The sequence below is a fragment of the Seriola aureovittata genome, chromosome 15, assembly GCF_021018895.1.
Source record: "Seriola aureovittata isolate HTS-2021-v1 ecotype China chromosome 15, ASM2101889v1, whole genome shotgun sequence".
In the NCBI taxonomy this organism is placed as follows: Eukaryota; Metazoa; Chordata; class Actinopteri; order Carangiformes; family Carangidae; genus Seriola; species Seriola aureovittata.
The window spans coordinates 11,105,201-11,123,012 of record NC_079378.1 but is presented as its reverse complement, the minus strand read 5'-3'; the positions used below and the strand labels follow the sequence as shown (position 1 = coordinate 11,123,012).

General features: G+C 40.7%; 1 protein-coding gene across 4 annotated transcripts in view; it reads right to left on the bottom strand.

Annotated features, from left to right (window-relative positions):
• The window catches only part of sh3pxd2b (SH3 and PX domains 2B), a 40,046-nt gene that overhangs the window by 19,008 nt on the left and 3,226 nt on the right, over nt 1–17,812 (bottom strand). For all 4 annotated transcript variants that reach the window (XM_056397007.1, XM_056397010.1, XM_056397009.1 and 1 more), the window contains exons 2-4: nt 17,546–17,626; nt 6,474–6,549; nt 614–690 (exon numbers count right to left, since the gene is read on the bottom strand). In XM_056397007.1, coding sequence (XP_056252982.1) covers nt 614–690; nt 6,474–6,549; nt 17,546–17,626 — 234 coding nt within the window. The remainder of the gene's footprint in view (nt 1–613; nt 691–6,473; nt 6,550–17,545; nt 17,627–17,812) is intronic.

Below are 17,812 nucleotides of genomic sequence, written 5' to 3'. Positions count from 1 at the left end.
TAGGACGCCTCAGCAAGCCTTTGTGCCTGCTGTCACAAAGGCTTGCTCGAGGGAGTTCAGTGTGGCACGCACCACACACTGCCAATTTAGAAGGCAAGGGCAATAGTATCCCACAGCTGCTCTTGGAAAAATGTAATCCTATAAATCTTGTTATGTAAATGTTGCAGTGTGTCTCTCAGCTTAATTTTAATGAATATAACCGTGTGTGTGAATTTTTTTTTACAACTACAATGTGCGTGTGTTTGACAGCTGGAGCATCTGATAGGTGAAGGTAATGAGATACAAATTTGATAAATTTGGCACAAACCAAGACATATATTCAACAAAAAAATTATTTCCCTCGAAACCAGATGGCCTGGTTCCTCAGTGTTATTCTGAATCCTCTACTATTCGTGCTGCTCACATGCACGGAGGCCATGAAAAGATTATTTTCCATTTTCCTCTTCATGACTAAGTTGGTTCAGTTTCACCCTCTGGGTGGGATAGTTGTTTTTCTTATCCTCTGACTACCAAGGTGCTTCTCGCTGGTCAGTGTAGCTTTCACGGACATTTCGAGAAATATTACTATTGCAGACTCCGAGGTTAAAGTCACATATTGAGTGAATACACTCACCCTGCAGTACTCGTTGATGGGCCTTAGTCTTTTCATGGCCACATCTCTGATATGGCTCCTTCTGAACAGGATCTTCCCTGAAAAATAGTAGGAAAAAAAAAAAAAAACAGACTTAGAAGTCGACAGAACAGAAAAATCTGTTAAAAACTGTTAAAATATGCATAAACATGTAAATAACACATATTTGACTTTTACATCCTGTATTGTATCTTTTATACAAAAGCATAAAAGATTAGTAAATGAAAGAAAAGGCTGAACTGCTTTTTCATTTGGATGATACTCATGTCAAAAGCAACTTCTAAAAAGAACAATAAGGATTCATTTAGAATACATGGTTAGTCAATTAGCATGCAGATACAGTGATGTTATCAATATCACTGACAGCACAATGAGGTGGGTAAGGAGCTAGGTGAATAGCTGGCCTTTCCAAGTCATGAATAAATGATTTTGGGAAAGCATGTTATGCCAACTCCCCCATTCTTATCTCCAGGCACAAATAACCTCGGGCACAGACGAGCTGGGTCGCCATAACAATAACAAGAAACGGCTACAAATAGGCTTCTTAAAACACAGTTCTAACTTAACGGTATGCAGGAAATTTTCAGAGCCAGCATCTATTTTCTCCTCATTTTAGCCGCTGAAGTTTTCTCCGATAAATTCACTGAGACGGCGCTAATGCAAACATATAAACCGGGCAGGAAGTCAAGGCTGTAACAAGATCCTGAATGAATAAAAGAAGAAGATGTTTTGAGAAGTTACTGTATCACCTCCATCAAGGGGCGAAGGTATTTGTTGAGTGTGATCATAAAGCAAGACTTGCTGAAACATGAATCTACCTCACAGGAGGCGGCAGCTGAACAGTCAGCCCACCTGCAGCTCCACCGCTTCACCCTTGTTACTAAAAATGGCCTTTTCTGCTTCCTTAACCCACACAGCTCAAAACCACAAATGTTTGTTTTTTTTATGTATGTACATGTGTGTGCATGTGTATGTTTGCGTGTGTGTGTGTGTGTGTGCGTGAGTGAATGGCAGAAAGGTAGATACTGGCACAGAGAGACAGCGTCATCTGTGAATCTGACTAAAGACTCAGGAAAAGGATACATGTAAGAAAAGGAAACATGAAAAAGGAAGGATGTAAAAAAAGAGGTGGAGGGGGTTAGGTGGGAGGTGACATCCTCAAAACACAACCTACTGGTTGACTCAGGTGGGCGACAAAAACCGAGACTAAAAGTTACAGGAAATCTTTTTTCAGAGCGCTTCCGAGTTATTGCATGTGACTGAAGATGTGGTGGAGGTGGAAGATGAGAGAGTGTACCTCACTATAATATCAGAGAGCCAGACTGCAGATGACGTCGGTGAATAAGGAGACCTGATTGGTTTGGAGATTAATATAACTTCAAGCATATAATAAAGCTGGATGGTCACTTGAGCTCATGAAAAAAAAAAAAGGCGTGATCTTCAAACACATTGGTGTTCCTGTAGCTTCTGTTCTTGTGGCGGTTTTTCTTTCTTTTATTGGTCAGAGTAAATATCTCTACAATTACTGGATGGATTTTTATTTTATTTTTTTAGACTAACATTCATGGTCCGCAGAGGATGAATCTAACCACTACAGTACTATGTGAGGGAGACTGTTAAAAAGGGAGATCGGTCAGATGAAAAATGAGAGAAGGCGCTTCAAATCTCTTAGGTGTTGGCAGAGCAGCCGAAAAAGGACACACCGGCTTGGACAGCGCTCCAAAACCGGAGAGTTTTGAAAGTCAACCCCCCCCGGACGCCTACTTCTCTTCCTCCCTCTCTTTTCCTCTCCTCCCCCCTTTGTCACTCCTCAAACAGAAAAAGCTTTTTTGACAGTCTTCCAAAGCTCTCTGGGGTCGGGAGAGAAGCACTGACTCAACACTGCCCACTCTGTATGCACGGGAACTCATGGGTGCAGCCGATAAAAAAGGCTTGTTTGGGGAGGGGTGGGGGTTGGTGGTGGGGGTGGGGGTGGGGGTGGGGTTGCTTGGAGACATGGCTGAGGTAGGGTAGACTTTACGGCAAATCTCAGAGCCAGCAGTGACCACGGCTATCAAACAGCTTTTGTTTCCTGGGGAGAGCGAGCGAGGGAGGTAGAGGGACATAGGAGACAGAGAGACACGGAAACACAGAGAGGGTCGTTGTTACACACCTAACACACAGTGAGCTCGACACACATGAATTTCCTCTTGGTTTTTCACTGTATTTTGCCCCTTCAGAGTGATTTTGAGTTGCTTAAACCTTTACCTAACATATTTCTGTAGACTTAATACTCCAGTTAAACTCACAAAACTGAGGACTTGAGACTTCAAGTTTGTAAAGTCCAGTTAAAAGAAAAAAAAAAAAAAAAAAAAAGGAAAATGTTCAAATGTTTTTCATTTTCATGGCCAGTATTCGAGATCTCAAATCCTCACTGTCAACTTTCAAGATTTTTCAAGTAATGGCCTGACTTGGATTTATCTAAATGACTTGACTGAAAACTTGAAACTTGCTTTTACAAAACTTGAGACCTCGGTTGAGAGTTGTTACGGACATGAGACAAGACTCGGACTTGACTCAAATGAGACCTGGTTGTGAGAGTTGCTGTCACGTACCTTCAGAACTGACTCGAACTTGCACTGAATGACTCAAGACTTGACTTAAGACGTGTTATAGGACTTTAGCTTGACTTAGATTCCTCTGAAAATACTTGACAGTTGACTTGGACTTGCCACAAAGCTGCGTGTCTGTTGTAATTACTGCATTCTTCAGTAAGTTGTTGACTAAGGCCACAAACGGCTTCTTAACCTGCCATAAAGCTCAGGTCTGCTACTGGTGCTTCATATGCAAATAATTCAGTTAGACAAGAGCAGTGATTGCTTCCCCCTGCAGACGGGAGATGAACGTGATATGAATGAGGCATAAACAATGAGGTCATGGCAACTGTTGAGTTATTTGGTGTTTTTCTGCCATTTACAGACTGGGGAATGTGAGTTATTCAGCTCAACAGAATCGTATTTGACCTGTCCAAGATACTGTGCCTCCTACTGTGGCAGGCAGAGAGATCCCCAGCACACCGCAGTATGTACTGTAGATCTATCATTAGGAGGAAAAGGGGGAAAAAAAATAAAAAAAGGTCAACCCAAATTACAAATTCATAGTTTACTTCTGGGATCCAAGTTCATGAAAAAATATCACCTCGTCTATCATGCAGGGGGGCCCTAAAGAAACAGACCCACATTCCATCTTGGGTTTTGACACATAGCTTAACAACTCCAGCTTTAGATAATTGCTCAAGAGCACATCAGCTCTTTTTTCAAAGGCTGACCTGCTGACACTGCCATAAAGAGCACTGCACAGGGGTCTGGGTTCAGCAGATCGAAATGTATCACTTTTATCTAAATGTCGTGCATCAACCCATCAAAGAAATTTAGCACTGTGGGAGGTATTCAAATGACAAATGGCCTATCTTGAGATAGCAAACCAGTCCTGACCAGTCCTGTGAGGAAGAAAAAAAGTATGGTTTAAATGGCTCAAAGTTTTTGGAACTTCTTCTTAGAGGTCAAGCGTGGACTTACAACTAAATAAGCTTTTGGTGTGTGTGTGTGTGTGTGCATCTGGCAAAAAAAAAAAAAAAAACTGAGCAGAAATTCTGCACTATGCACACATGCAGACAAGCCACTTTGCTGATGTGGAGATATCAAAAGGAGTAAAATCATCTTGAGGCCTTGAACAAACCGAACCAAGAAGGGAAAACCACTTCCGTGCCTTGTTATGTTGGCCTCAGCCCACAGTCCAGACTTTTGCTTTGTAAGTGAATGATTTTCTTGGCTGTTAGGAAAATTCATGCCTGAAAATCAGGCAAATGTTAACTGAGAGTCCTTCTCAGAGGGCTGCATGACCTGATCTGGGACCTGAGACACAGGCTACAGCTACAGTAATATATTTTAGTTTTAAAATGCATAATTTTTGCTATGTTCATGTCAGACTTTTGGAAATGCCACTGGCCTTGTTTCAGTTTGAAAACTCCAGGGTTGCGTTCTAGCCTGTACAGGCAGAAACTGAGACAATGACACACACATCCACGTTCTCTTCCCGATCTTCCGGGTCTCATCAGTCACGATGTATCCTTCCCTGATTTGTCACGCTCTTCGCTCATCGCTTGCAGCAAGTGAAGAAATCTCTGGTCTAGTATTTTCTGCAGCCAACTGCTGAGTAGTCAATCTGCTTCCTGTTTACACCGGCACGCGCATGCTCAGGTTACGTGAACGGTCATGTGTTTTTCAGGCGTGTTAGTATGGACGGACGCTCATCTATTAGTGTGGACGTAGCCTCATTCTCTAAGAAACCTCGATTTATCCAGGCACCAAGCACAAATAATGTTTTCCAGCAACACCCTTGCCACAAATGGAAAAAAGCTCCACAGTGGCATTCCAAGAGGTTTGCCATGTTGAGTCCACTTTTGGTGCTTTAGCAGCTCCACAGGAGCTGTTGAGGATTTAGTGCCTTTCTTGGGGGGGAAACTTCAATGGTAATTTTTCGACCATCGAAACCAAAAGGAGTGAAAGATCCTGTCAACACTCAGACCTCTTCACTGGGAGGCAGGAAGGAGGCTGTTTGTTTGCTGAGGTTGTTTTGTTTCCCTGTCTCCTTTAATGCACTAATCAGCATGGTTTTGTGGCAATGAAGACTTTCTATTCTGTTCTATTCTATGTGATTGTATAAAGCAATAGTAAGTGCTCTTCCCCTCCTCCTACTCAGAGTTCATCTAACAGTGTGTGTGTGTGTGTGTGTGTGTGTGTGCATATATTCTCACAATGAGTTCCAGACCTGCATGGCCACAAAAATAATACTATCCCCCACCCGTCCCGAGTCCAGTAGGGGAGATATGGGTGGGGTCTTTGGGTGAGGCTTTCTTTCAAACTCTCATAAAGAATCACTTTCAAGCCGGATCTCAGTCTAAAACTAGTTCAACAGTTGGTCGAGCACACCCAAAGCACTTATTCCAAACAAACTTCACTGCCACTTGGACTTAGTAGGAAAGTCAATGAAGCTAAAAAAGAAGAAATCATTCTTTTGGCCACTTTAGGTTTTCACACACGATGATGATTCAGTCAGAACAATGATGCAGCTAAGCCACGAAAACAATCTCATAACAAATGCTATGAACTGTAACCTTCTTGTTTTTTTTGTTGTTTTTTTTTTTTTAATCAAGTGAAACAATAGTAGATACTCAAAGTGTCACCCAAAGGCTCCAACTCTGATCTGCGTACCATGTCTAATACAATACACGTCTGTGGGCCGTATCCTGAGAGATCAGCTGATGATGAAGAAACATATTCTCGCTCAGTTCACAGTTGAGTGAGGTTACTGATTATGATTACTGCAGATCCTTCTGGTTAGTTCCTTTGTGTGCAGTCTGCAAACCCAACAAAACGTTCTGATTTCCCCCAGTTCACCCACAGTCTATCAGTGAGTCATTGTTGTCCGCATTTTAACCCAATGCGTGCCAAGTGTTTCTAACAGAGGAATGAAGAAATGAGCAGGAGTGAGACGAAGACACAACAATACAGCGAGGGGGAAGTACAGCGTGATTTACGTGACTTCCCTGTTCTGTGTGTATCATTACATATTTTGGTTACATCTTATCATAAGTAATGTTGAAACTCATTTTTTATGGATGATTTAGTCAATAACATTTCAGAAATAATGAAAAATTACCATCACAACTAACTACTATTACTTATTATTATCAAAATAATTCTTCTTTTGTTTATTCCAGACAATCCCAATTTGTGTGTGTGTGTGTGTGTGTGTGTGTGTGGAGGGGGTGCTGGGGGACAACGTGTGTTTTAACTCTTACCTGGTAGGAAAGGAATGATCCTGCGCTTCGGGTCTTTCTGGCCTCCCTCCACCGGGAATTTATCCAGCAATTCCATCTGAAAACCCACAATGAAGTCGAAGTCAAAGTCATTGGCGCACAAAGTATTTAGACTCACACGTACACATACAAACGTGCATTTCACATTTTCACACACACACACACACACACACACACACACACACACACACACACACACAACAGGATAGCCGAGGCTGAAGAGGAAGGTTTTCGCATTTTATACAAATCAGCAAGTTCCTACAAGGAATTCGGCCAATAAAAGGAAGGCCTGCCAATGATTAGGAACGAACTGAGCAGATGGTATGGTTTTTCCTCTCTGCTTCATATGCTGCTGTAGCTGAGGGGCTGTTAGCAGCAAGCCACCGCTGACATAGTGGAACATTTCTGTTACCGTAATCTTTAAAGCCCAGAGAGAAGTGGTTCCTTATATCTCTCAACCACCATTCCTCACAGTTTCACTTGATCACTCTGTCTTTTTAAAACTCAATCTGTGACCGGTTCTACACTGTGTTGCCTTTCTCCATCCGTCACACTGAACTATAGGTCATGCTCCATCATTTTGGCCTCTCACGTCATTTTCGCCCATTACTCTTAGTGAAGTGTGCTTGTGTGTGTGTGTGTGTGTGTCTTCCATTCTCCATGCAGCTGAGGCCAATAAAATGACACCTGGCCATACTGAGAGGTGAACTCCAAGTGCACTCTCTCTCCTTCTCTAATGCACTTTCTGACACCTGCAAGCCTCCAATCAAAAGATTTAAGGGTGGGAGTAAGTTTACTCGACTCATTTAAATGAGTTACAGAGGAACGTTTGGAAAATTTCTTTTGCGCCCAGATGACAGGATCCAGTACCTCAAAAACATTAAGAGAAGACTCTCACAATCCAAACCAAATTTTATATGACCTGATAAAAAAAAAAAAAAACACTGGTGAAGGGATTTAATGTTGTGTAGGGCTGTGACGATAACAGCATAACATCTTGTGATGCCTCCCGCGCGGTTAAGATTATTTCTGTCACCACCGCAATTATTTTATTTTTTATTTTTTAATGTGGCGTGTGATATGAAATATTAACACAATTTAGTTATCAGCATTGACTTGATTCTATTTGTGACAGCAGATCTGTGGGTGATCTAGCGCAGCGTAGTGTTTTGCCTGAGCCCAGTCCCGGCACACGCACGCAGCACGATTTCACTGCTCACATGCACACACAGAACGAGCCGGTGAAGTGAAAGACAGGGCCAGTAAAAATTTTATGGATTTCTTGACGGTCCATCCGTGTATATGAGAGCGAGAGCGAGAGCGAGAGCGAGAGCGAGAGAGAGAGAGAGAGAGAGAGAGAGAGAGAGAGAGAGAGAGAGAGAGAGAGAGAGAGAGAGAGAGAGAGAGAGAGAGAGAGAGAGAGAGAGAGAGAGAGAGAAGGGCAAGGACAGCAGCTCAATGAAGCAACTGTGCAAGATACAGCCTTAGAGATCTTTTATGTTATTATGAGAAGTGTGAAAATATACACATAAATTAGACTGTGGCGGGCAAACGAACAGGAGCAGGAGGGGTAGTGCAAGGGGACGTGTTGTTTTTTCACCACGATAAGTTAGTTAACCATTAACTGAAACCAGGGTGACACTACACTGTATGATCCTCTACTTCTTATTAAGAAAAACAACATAACTAAAGACTGAGGAGGTCTGAAGACGCAGTCATAGCTGGGCCATGTGTCCGATGACAGGGCGTGCACATAATGACATTAATACCGTTTCTGACTTTGTTCGGTTCAATGTTAACCTGATAAAAAGATTTATCATCAAGGCTGTGCTACAGAGGCATTTGAGGGTCAAAACAAATAAGCTCGCCAAATATCTCATTCCCCTCCACTGTTAAATATGAAATGTAAAGTTCTAGAGTCTGTACTAAAGCTCAACGGCTAAATTTCAGATCTCATAGTCAGTGTATGTGTCTATATATCCATTTTTTTTTTTTAGTCTTTTCTTGGCCTCTGTGTTTCAACAGAAACATAGGCTTTCGATGCATTATGTATGACACATTTTGAATTGGAATTTTTATAAATTTTTATAAAATCTCGACTTCAGCAGTGCAGAGCGGCAGCTTGGAGATGGCTTGCAAAAATGACTGCTGGTTAAGATGAAGTCTTAATGGGCCATGTTTCAGTCACTGTTTCATATTTGTTCCATTGTCCGACAACAGAAACAGAAAAACATGTAAATGAGAGCAGCTTTATTGGGAATTTGACTCTATTAAAAACTGTACATGTGAGCACAGAGAGGAGAAGCAAACAGATAAAGGGTTGAAACCAGCTGACACAGGGTGGAATGAAAATAGCCTATGACGCAGTATATGCTAGGTTTTGACCTAGTCTTGTTGATATGAACTTTTAATATTTATTGAGGGTCATGGTTGGAATTTCAGTGATACAATATTGCCCTGAAGCTGATATTAATAGTTACCTTACCCTGTTGTCATCAAATAGTTCTTACAGCAGGCTTCTGAGCAATAAAAATGAAGTTGAGTCAAGATGCCACAAAATCTCCTCTGAATGCAAATTTGAAAGAAACAATACGTTAGGCTGAGCCAAAACTAACAGAGAAAGAAGGGGGTGGTGCAATATGAGTTGAGGTGATGCAGAGGTTATGAAAAAGCCAGAGACCTGTGCCAAATAGTACTTTCTAATACTTTTTATGGACTGTCTGAGTGTAGTCAGGTGCCAAAGAGGTATTGTTGCCATAAAACAATAAAGTTCTCAACAAATTACTTAAGTAGATAGGGCTTCATACTTCAATATTTTGTGGGAAAGACAGATGGAGTAACTTAAACAGAGAACACCAAAGGCATTTTGACATTAGATGTTGCCCACTTATAAACATTCCTGAGATAAACAGGTATTTTAATCTGAGTGATTGAATATAACTGCAATCTGAAAATTGAGGCTAAAATATAACAATCAAAGTATATCCAAAAGGAAGTTTACTATTTAACCACAGTTTGAAAGGACTGACAGCCCCTGGATGGTTACAGACATCTGGATGGGAAAGCAGCAGTCAGGAAAAAAGAAGAAAGAAACATCAATATACTGTATGTTCAAACATAAAAGAGGACATATGTTTTACAGATCTTCAGCTGTACAGGAAGAGCCTACTGCTCTTTGTTTTCTCTGCTTCACATTATGTCTCCCACTCATATCTTGTGTTACAAAGTGCCCCTCATTCCATGTACAAGGAAGTTCAACAAGCTTATTTCAACCTAATCCTTAAACCCTCTAATGAACAACTCTCCCAACTCAAAAGGGCCTTTCATAATTTTCCTCTCTTTACAAATTAGTGGAGCCCCCCAAACAATAATAACAAGCAGCCCATTGTGATGTATCCAGTAAAGATAAGCGTATAATTACAGAACAAAGAGTCCAGTTACATTTGTTGCCTTCATACCTGACAGATCATTCTAATGAATCTGAGACACTTAACGAAAATCAAACCTAGAGATTCTAACAAGATGTTTTATTTTTTTCACAAAATCATAACTCTGGCTTGGATTTGGTTGTAAAAAAAAACAACAAAAAAAAAAGTTATATACTGTGTCAAAGATCAGGCTTCAGGCATGAATGTCAAGCCACATCGAGTGCTCTTAAATGATTCTCATTGGCTCCAACTGCTAAAGCTCGGCATCATAACGTTAAAGCCACAATTTCCCCTGTTAAACAAAAAACAAAAAGAGAGGGGGCAGAAAAGTGAGCCACAACCCTCTTTGTCTAATGCACATTAAGTAAAAGAAGTGAGCCACTTCAGTGTTCAGTCTTTTATTTTTTATGTTACAACAGAAGGAAATCTGAAAGGAAGAAAAAAAAGGCACTAAACTCACAAAGCATCACTCTGCTTGGCTTAAGATGCCGCTGACACACCACCACCTTAAAAGAGACAGTGTAAACATAAAGACAGGCAGACTAAGAGCGAGAGAGACGAACACACAAGAGCCTGTGCCCCCACACATTGTAATTGTTCCCATGTGTCTGACTTTGAGTGCAGGCACACCCAGTCTCTGCGTCTACTCCGACCCTTGTATCTACTCTGTAATCAGAGCCGCTCAAACAAAGAAGGCATCTGCGGAGAGTGAAGATGTCTCTTCAAAATACCAGTTACATCACGCACCCGACATCAAATATTCATGCGCCGCGGGGCAGGAGGATGTCAAGCCGAGGCGGAGCGCAGTCAACTCTGCATGACTTTCCAAGGCTATTATGAAGTGTGTTATTTTAAATGATATCCCTCTGTCTTCATTTCAGTCGGAAAGGTAGGGACATCGGCACTATATAGATGGTGTGATGACAGATATATATATAATATAATATAATCTCTGGACGTCACACTATAACATTAACAGAAATGATCACTTCAATCTGTGAACTCATGTGTACTATAACTCTACTAAGTTTAATTCAAACCCTAGCGTGCAAAGTCACTTTTTTTTTATTTTGAAAGTACCATTAGTTCATGGACTCATTCTCTTATTCACCAAAGCTTGATGAGGAGACATTGATATTATTCTAGGCCATGCTTGGAGGATATTTAGATTCCCCACAATAAAAGGCCACACTCAGCAAAGCTTTAATCTGCCAGGAAACTGAATAATGGAGAGAGTGAATACGCAGAACGTAAACTGTTAAGAATCTGTTTACTACACGCAGTCTCTTAAATGTGCTGTGATGTGTCAATGTTGATTTTACTACTAATAATTTAAAAAAAAAACTGCTCGAAACATCTCAGTTATTGATTGACTACATTTCGACCAACAGAACTAGTGCGGGGATTTAAGGAAGAAGAGCAAGCCTCCCTGTTGTCAACATGTCACATCACCAGTCTGTTAATACGCCCATGATACTGTAAACCTTTAAACACTGTTATTTCATTGAATGTAATTTTCCAACAGGCTATAATTTGTCTAGTCCATATCCGCTTTAACCACATCATCAGCCTTCGAATAAAGGCCTAATAAAGACGATCTGAGAAGCAGCAGACTGTTGAATGAGAGTATAAAAGGTCCAAGAACAATGGCTGCTCTCTTTTCCACATGCCTATCTCAGTAGTCCTCTGATTCTCTCACTCTCTCATTCGCTGTAGATTCATGTATGAGGTCATTTTTAACCCTTTACAGGAAACCACACTGTTAAAGAAAAAAAACAAACCACATTTGTGGTAGGCTGAACTGTTAGTCCATTTATGAAGTAGTGAAAACAAAGACATCATCCATGGGCAGTGGCTCTCAACGTTGATTCATGGCTATATGCTGGACAGCTGAGCTGTTTGTAGGATACATATTAAGTAAAATCTATAAAATCCATGCAAAACATGACACCAAAATAACTTAATGCTTTGCACTGCCAATGACTGCCAATACTTTTCCTGTTTCCATGGAAATTAAAATGGAAAAAATCACAGCACATTGTGAACTGGGATGGATAAACAGCAGCGAATAAGCAGCTGTAGATAATGAATGGGCGAGTAAATGACATCTGTTTTTCCTTCATGTGCATTAATAAAGTCCCTGTCATCAAACAGGATTTCTTACTTTGATTAATACTAAGTTGCCTTGGTAGCATCCTACTGTAAATGCTAATGTTAGCATACTAGTAAAACACAGGGTAAATGTCTGGGAACACGTGGACGATATCAGCACCTGATGTGTTCAGTCTAGATCTGGTCTGTGTAATTTTAATGTCACACTTTTAGTTAGTCTCTGGAGAGCCATTCTCTTTCTATGTAACCGCATCCAGACAGGTCACAGCAGAGGGTCAGCATAAAAACAGCACCCAAGGGTGTGGTTATGTTGTGTTTCTCAAGTTCACTTCAATAAAGTGGATTGACCTTGGATCCTCAATTTAAGGATCACTTAATAAGGGTGGGCAATATGACTTATCATGGTATAAAGTTTTCATACTTCAGGACTAATGTACAGTAAATTGTGATATACTGGAATACACTTTGTAAATCAAATTCAATTTAGAAAAAAATCTATATAATTGCCAGGTTAGGGTTAATTACATCAGTACAAACAGTATAGCAATACATATTACCCAACCGCTAGACTAGACAAGCTGCCAGAGACTTTTTTTTAACTTTATCATTCAGTTGAAGCTTTTTGTATGTTACAGCAAGATTTGCACCAGTGTAACTTGTAACCACTGAGTTACAGGACCATGGCATTATCTACCCTGTGCTCATCAGCTCTTCTGGTGGGCCAATGTCACAATGACGAGGCTGCGTTTAATCGCTGTACTTCCGGACTCCTGCTCTCCCATTGGAGGCGTACGACACAATTTCATATACTGTCCCAACCTGTCCTCCTGTTGCTAAGACACATTTCTATCCATCCCTTGGCTTTCTTATACCCACTTATTATATTGTTGGTCACTGCGACTGAAGCCTATCCCAGCATGCACTAGACAAGTGGCACCACCCTATCACAAGGCGTGAAACACAACCTCCCAATCTTATTGTATTTTATGGCGCCAGCAGACGGCGGCTCAATCAGTTTCTGTTTAGTTTTTCACCACTTAAAGCGAAGACATGCATGTGCTGAGAATATCAACTGTGTTCATTTGCAACAACATTTCCCCTAAAACATGATTCATCCCGATCGAGACTTGTTATTTGAAAAACCAGAGACAGGTCAATGAAAACACGTGGTTAAGGACCCAGAGGCACAACAAAAAAAACAACTCCCATGTCACATTTGATCATTCCCAGGAGTCCTATACAAACACATACAAATAATATATAATAATAATGCCATGGTGATGTATAGCCTTGGATGTTTGGTCTTCTGTAATAAGTGTATTTCACTGAATCATGAAGAATATACTGTACCTATCTTTCAGCGTTCCCTGAGTAGAAACACATGTTTTGGTTTTTGTTGTTGTTCCAGGAACACTGCACTGTTGAAGGATGCATACAGTACATTTTTATGAAAATAACCCAAGTACAGAGTTTGCAGTTTGAACAAAAAGGAAATAAGAACAGCTGCTTTGTGAAATTCATACAACAGGCAGCCCCACTGCCCTAAGCAAAATGATCTGCCCCCCCCCTTAAATGTTTTGTTACTAGATCACTGCAGATGGAAAATATGTGACAGCTGTACAAGTATGAATAAACAAGAAACTATGAATTGTTTTTTTTTTCTAACAGCTTTTAAGTAAAAAAAAAAAAAAAGTGTACCCTGTATCCAAAGTATTGTATTGGAGATGCTGGAAGACTGAGCTTGTGAAATAGAGCGGACACATGTGCAGCATGGAAACTGTTCTTAGTGACATGGAAATAAAATCACAAAGCCGTTAGGATGACCCCATGGCAAAAAAAAAAAACCTCTGCACTTTCCATCTTTCTGAAGCAACAGTTCAGTCTATTTCTGTTCACAATGCAACACATTGAAACGGGGGAAAAAAAAAAAAAAAAAAAACAGCCACAGCTTTTATATCAAAATCCTAATTGCTCAGTTTGTTCACTCTGTATTCAACAGTTTGCAAGACTAAACACATACTGTGCTCAAATACATTTATGCATAAGTGCAGGCAGCAATCATAAAGTCCCTCTCCAGTATCCGATGGATACTTAACTCCTTCATGCTACTATGGGGATGCAGCTACACAGGGACTCTGTTTTGGGTGTTACAGGAAAACACTGGGTGAGTAGTAACAGATATATCTTGGATGAGAGGGACGTATGAAAACTAGAGAGAAATTTAAGCCGTGATCCCAGCCTTGTTCCAAATCAGACTATGGATTTGATACGGAGGACTTTCTTCTAGACCCTTTTTTATCACCTCCACTAACAGGTAAATACTTTAATCTGACAGGAGAATCATTACTGGGTTAGTTTAGAACAACAGCGGTACTGTTGAAAAGATGACGTATGAATCGATATTATAATTATCTATGTGTGTTTTTCTTATCATTAGGATCACTGTCTGGGTTTTACCCGTTATAGTGTCATCTGAATATAAAACATGTATATGTGGATTCAAAACTGCCTAATGATTAGAATAAAATATCCCCTAAATAAATGTAGAAACCATGTTAAAGTCAGACAGTGAGTAAACAGTCTGTGGTCAATGACCACATTAAAAGCTAACGAAGTGAAGCATCAGCTGCTTGGGCCAGCTGTGGTGACGGGATGTGATGAATAACACTTCCTGTCTGGCTCTCAGGCTTTGGACTGACCAAAAACACTTTATGTATCTTATTTATTTACAGTTTCATCTTTTCTCCGTTATAAGAGCCACTCAAGCTACAGAACAAGAGATGAACCAGAGCAGACGGGAAAAAGGCAGGACAAGATGGAGTAAGCCAAGGCGGATGACAGGAAATGAAGAAATGGTAATGACAGGAAATGAGTGACTCATCTCTATGTCACTATCCTGGCCAGGCACCTGGGATGATTAGTGCTGGCCCACAGTTCAATAGAAGTCGAGTTTACAATAGTACGTACTGCCTCTGTATGCCTGCACTTAAGTGCAACACTGACAAAAGCTTCCACCTTCTCCCACCTACTCGCCTTTTATATGTTTTCCAAACTAACTGCTGGCCATTTAAATGAAAGCATGACTAACAGTGTCTGAAACTCACTTGCGTACTGTGTGGTGAAGCTTTGCTTTCTTTAAGCAGAAACTGACTGACATACGTTTTCTCCTCTTGGGTTTTCCCCGTAGGACGTGTGCGTTCACTGCTGAACCAGAGGCGGTCAGTTGACTCGGTTCCTGTTCGCCTGTGGATACTATCCCTGATTCCTGCTGCCTGTGGACTTTGGAGGGACTCACTGCAGCGGTTTGGTTAAGTTGCACACCTTTTAGTGCCTGTTAGTGTTAATAATGTGTTTCTATGTGTTTCTATTATCTCCTACTTAATTTTCATTTCTGCTGATGTCATGATACAACATGTATATAAGTTGTTGAGTTTTGTTTATTTACTGTAAAAAAAAAATACACACATAGCATCAACACAGTAAGTTAAGTACAACACCTCTTGAGTTCATCAGCATTATGTAATCTGCTGCTAAATATTTTGGGAGGATAATGCAGAAATACTGTTTAATTTCCACTGCATACTGTCATATCATATTAGTGTGCCCCAATACCAGAAAATTCAAAGATACTTTACACATTTAGAGGTCCACACCCAGTATATACCGAGGGAAATACCGATTATTCTGAGGGATTTTCAGCACGCCAACCTGCCACTTTTCTTTAAGAAATACCACCGCCCCAAGATGGCTGATAATATGTCATTGCCAAACCTTACAGGAGATAAGAGACTGGCTTGTGTTCTCTCCAGCTGGGTTTATCTACATCTCCCTCACCACTGAGAGTCCACCCATGGGCTGTTGACAGAGCAGGAAGCAGCTGAAACCGTGGTGAGGGGTAAACACCAGTCAGGAACACCCCTGCTGAAAATATTTCATTTATACTTGACTCATTCTGTGCCAATGATCCAATACAGTTTGTCTCAGTGATGTCACAAGGGATTTCTGCTGGCAATATGCTTAAGTATGGATGAAATAAACATGAAATGATGATCTCTGACAGTTAACTGGGTTTTATCAATATTTATGGATGACTACAAAACTGTTTCCTAGCACACAAATGACAACATGTACAGTTGTGATTGATTCTGATATCGCAAGTACTTAATCCTGTGCTAAGATTTTCTGGATTTCAAAGCTCACTTTCTGGCTCATACTGGGGGGAAAAAAAACAACTGTGATATCTACAGGTCTCATAATCTCCTCCTATCACCTCGTCACATCACTCACAGAGTCTAAACAGTCGTCTTCTTGAGTCAAAGCATCAAAAGCAAAGCAGTGCTGTGGCCGGACGATGAAACGAAATTGTTGAATTTCCAACATTGTAAATCTCTCACCAATGTTAATTTACCTAAGTTGCAATTTTCAAAACATACATAAATGTTCTGAATTGAATACACAGTGTGTAGTTGAGTAGCTACAGGAGGCTAGGTTGTGACCCTAAGTAGAACTTTTAGATTATCATCTTTCTTGTTTCTTTTATGAAAATGCCACTTTATTATTTGTGTCCATATATTAATGTATGTAATGTAATTAATGGGAAAAAAAGGGATGGTGTGTTTGCTTGTGTCCGAGGGGACAAGAGATTCTTTGAGTGTTGTTGTAATACAGTTCAACGTCCCTTACTCGATGTTTTTGACATCCTTCAGTCGTCTTTCATTACACTACTCTGATTACCGTTCATAGCTATATACACTCGCTCACTTAGGCAACGCCTCAACAAATAGAAAGGTGATACAATTAAAAAGATTTTATGAGAGCGATAAGAGCAAGACTGGATAGGTTTTATATTCTTAAGTCACACTAATGAAATTAGTCATTAAATAGTTTACATTGTCCTGGTTAGCATTACATTTGCAGGTGCAGAAAACCTTGGCGGACCATTGAAATACTTTATTTCATTGCTCACGCTTTGACCATCCTAATCAATTAGAAGGCATTTAATCCAATTAGGTTGACAGTATACGTCGCCTAAATTGACTACGTGCTCATTAAAAGTGGTTGCCTCTCTGGGTTTCCTGGAGTCCATGCTCTCTAAGCTCAGTTGCGGCCAGGGCCGCAGATCCATTACCTTCGAAAGAGGAAGGGAAACTAGGATACTAATGAGATTCCCTCCTTGTGCAACACACACTGCCAGCATGACGTTCGAGAATGATTCAGACATTTCTGTGGTCATCAGTGCGGCCATTGCATTCATCACTGTCCTCAGTTAACTGCACTGGGACATTTTCCGACTCCTTTCGCACAACATAATTACCAGTGTCATGTGGGTGGATGGTGTTGTATGGACAGAGTACTTCCATTCCCTTCCTGGCCTGTGCTGGTTTTTGCCGGTGGAAAAATTAGAACCTGTCACATTCCTTGCCCCCTAAAACATGCAACTGTACACACACCTACAGTATAAAAAGAAAATCACATACCACGGCACACTTACACACAGTCACACACTTAACTCACCTGCAGGTCAAAGAACTTGCTGTAGCGTCTGTAAATGATTTCTGTGCTGCCATCGCTCCAGGACACTTTGATGATGTAAACCTGGAAAAAGCAGAAGACAAAAAATCAATTAAAAACAAGTGGAACATGTGAACTAACAAATAACCATCATTGTTAACCACTTGATAATCCAAAGCGCCTGGGGCATCACTCCTTACTCATAGTGCCAGTAATTGGCAGTGCTGTGACTCCTAGTGAGGGCGGCATGAGGAAAAGCAAAAGGCAAGC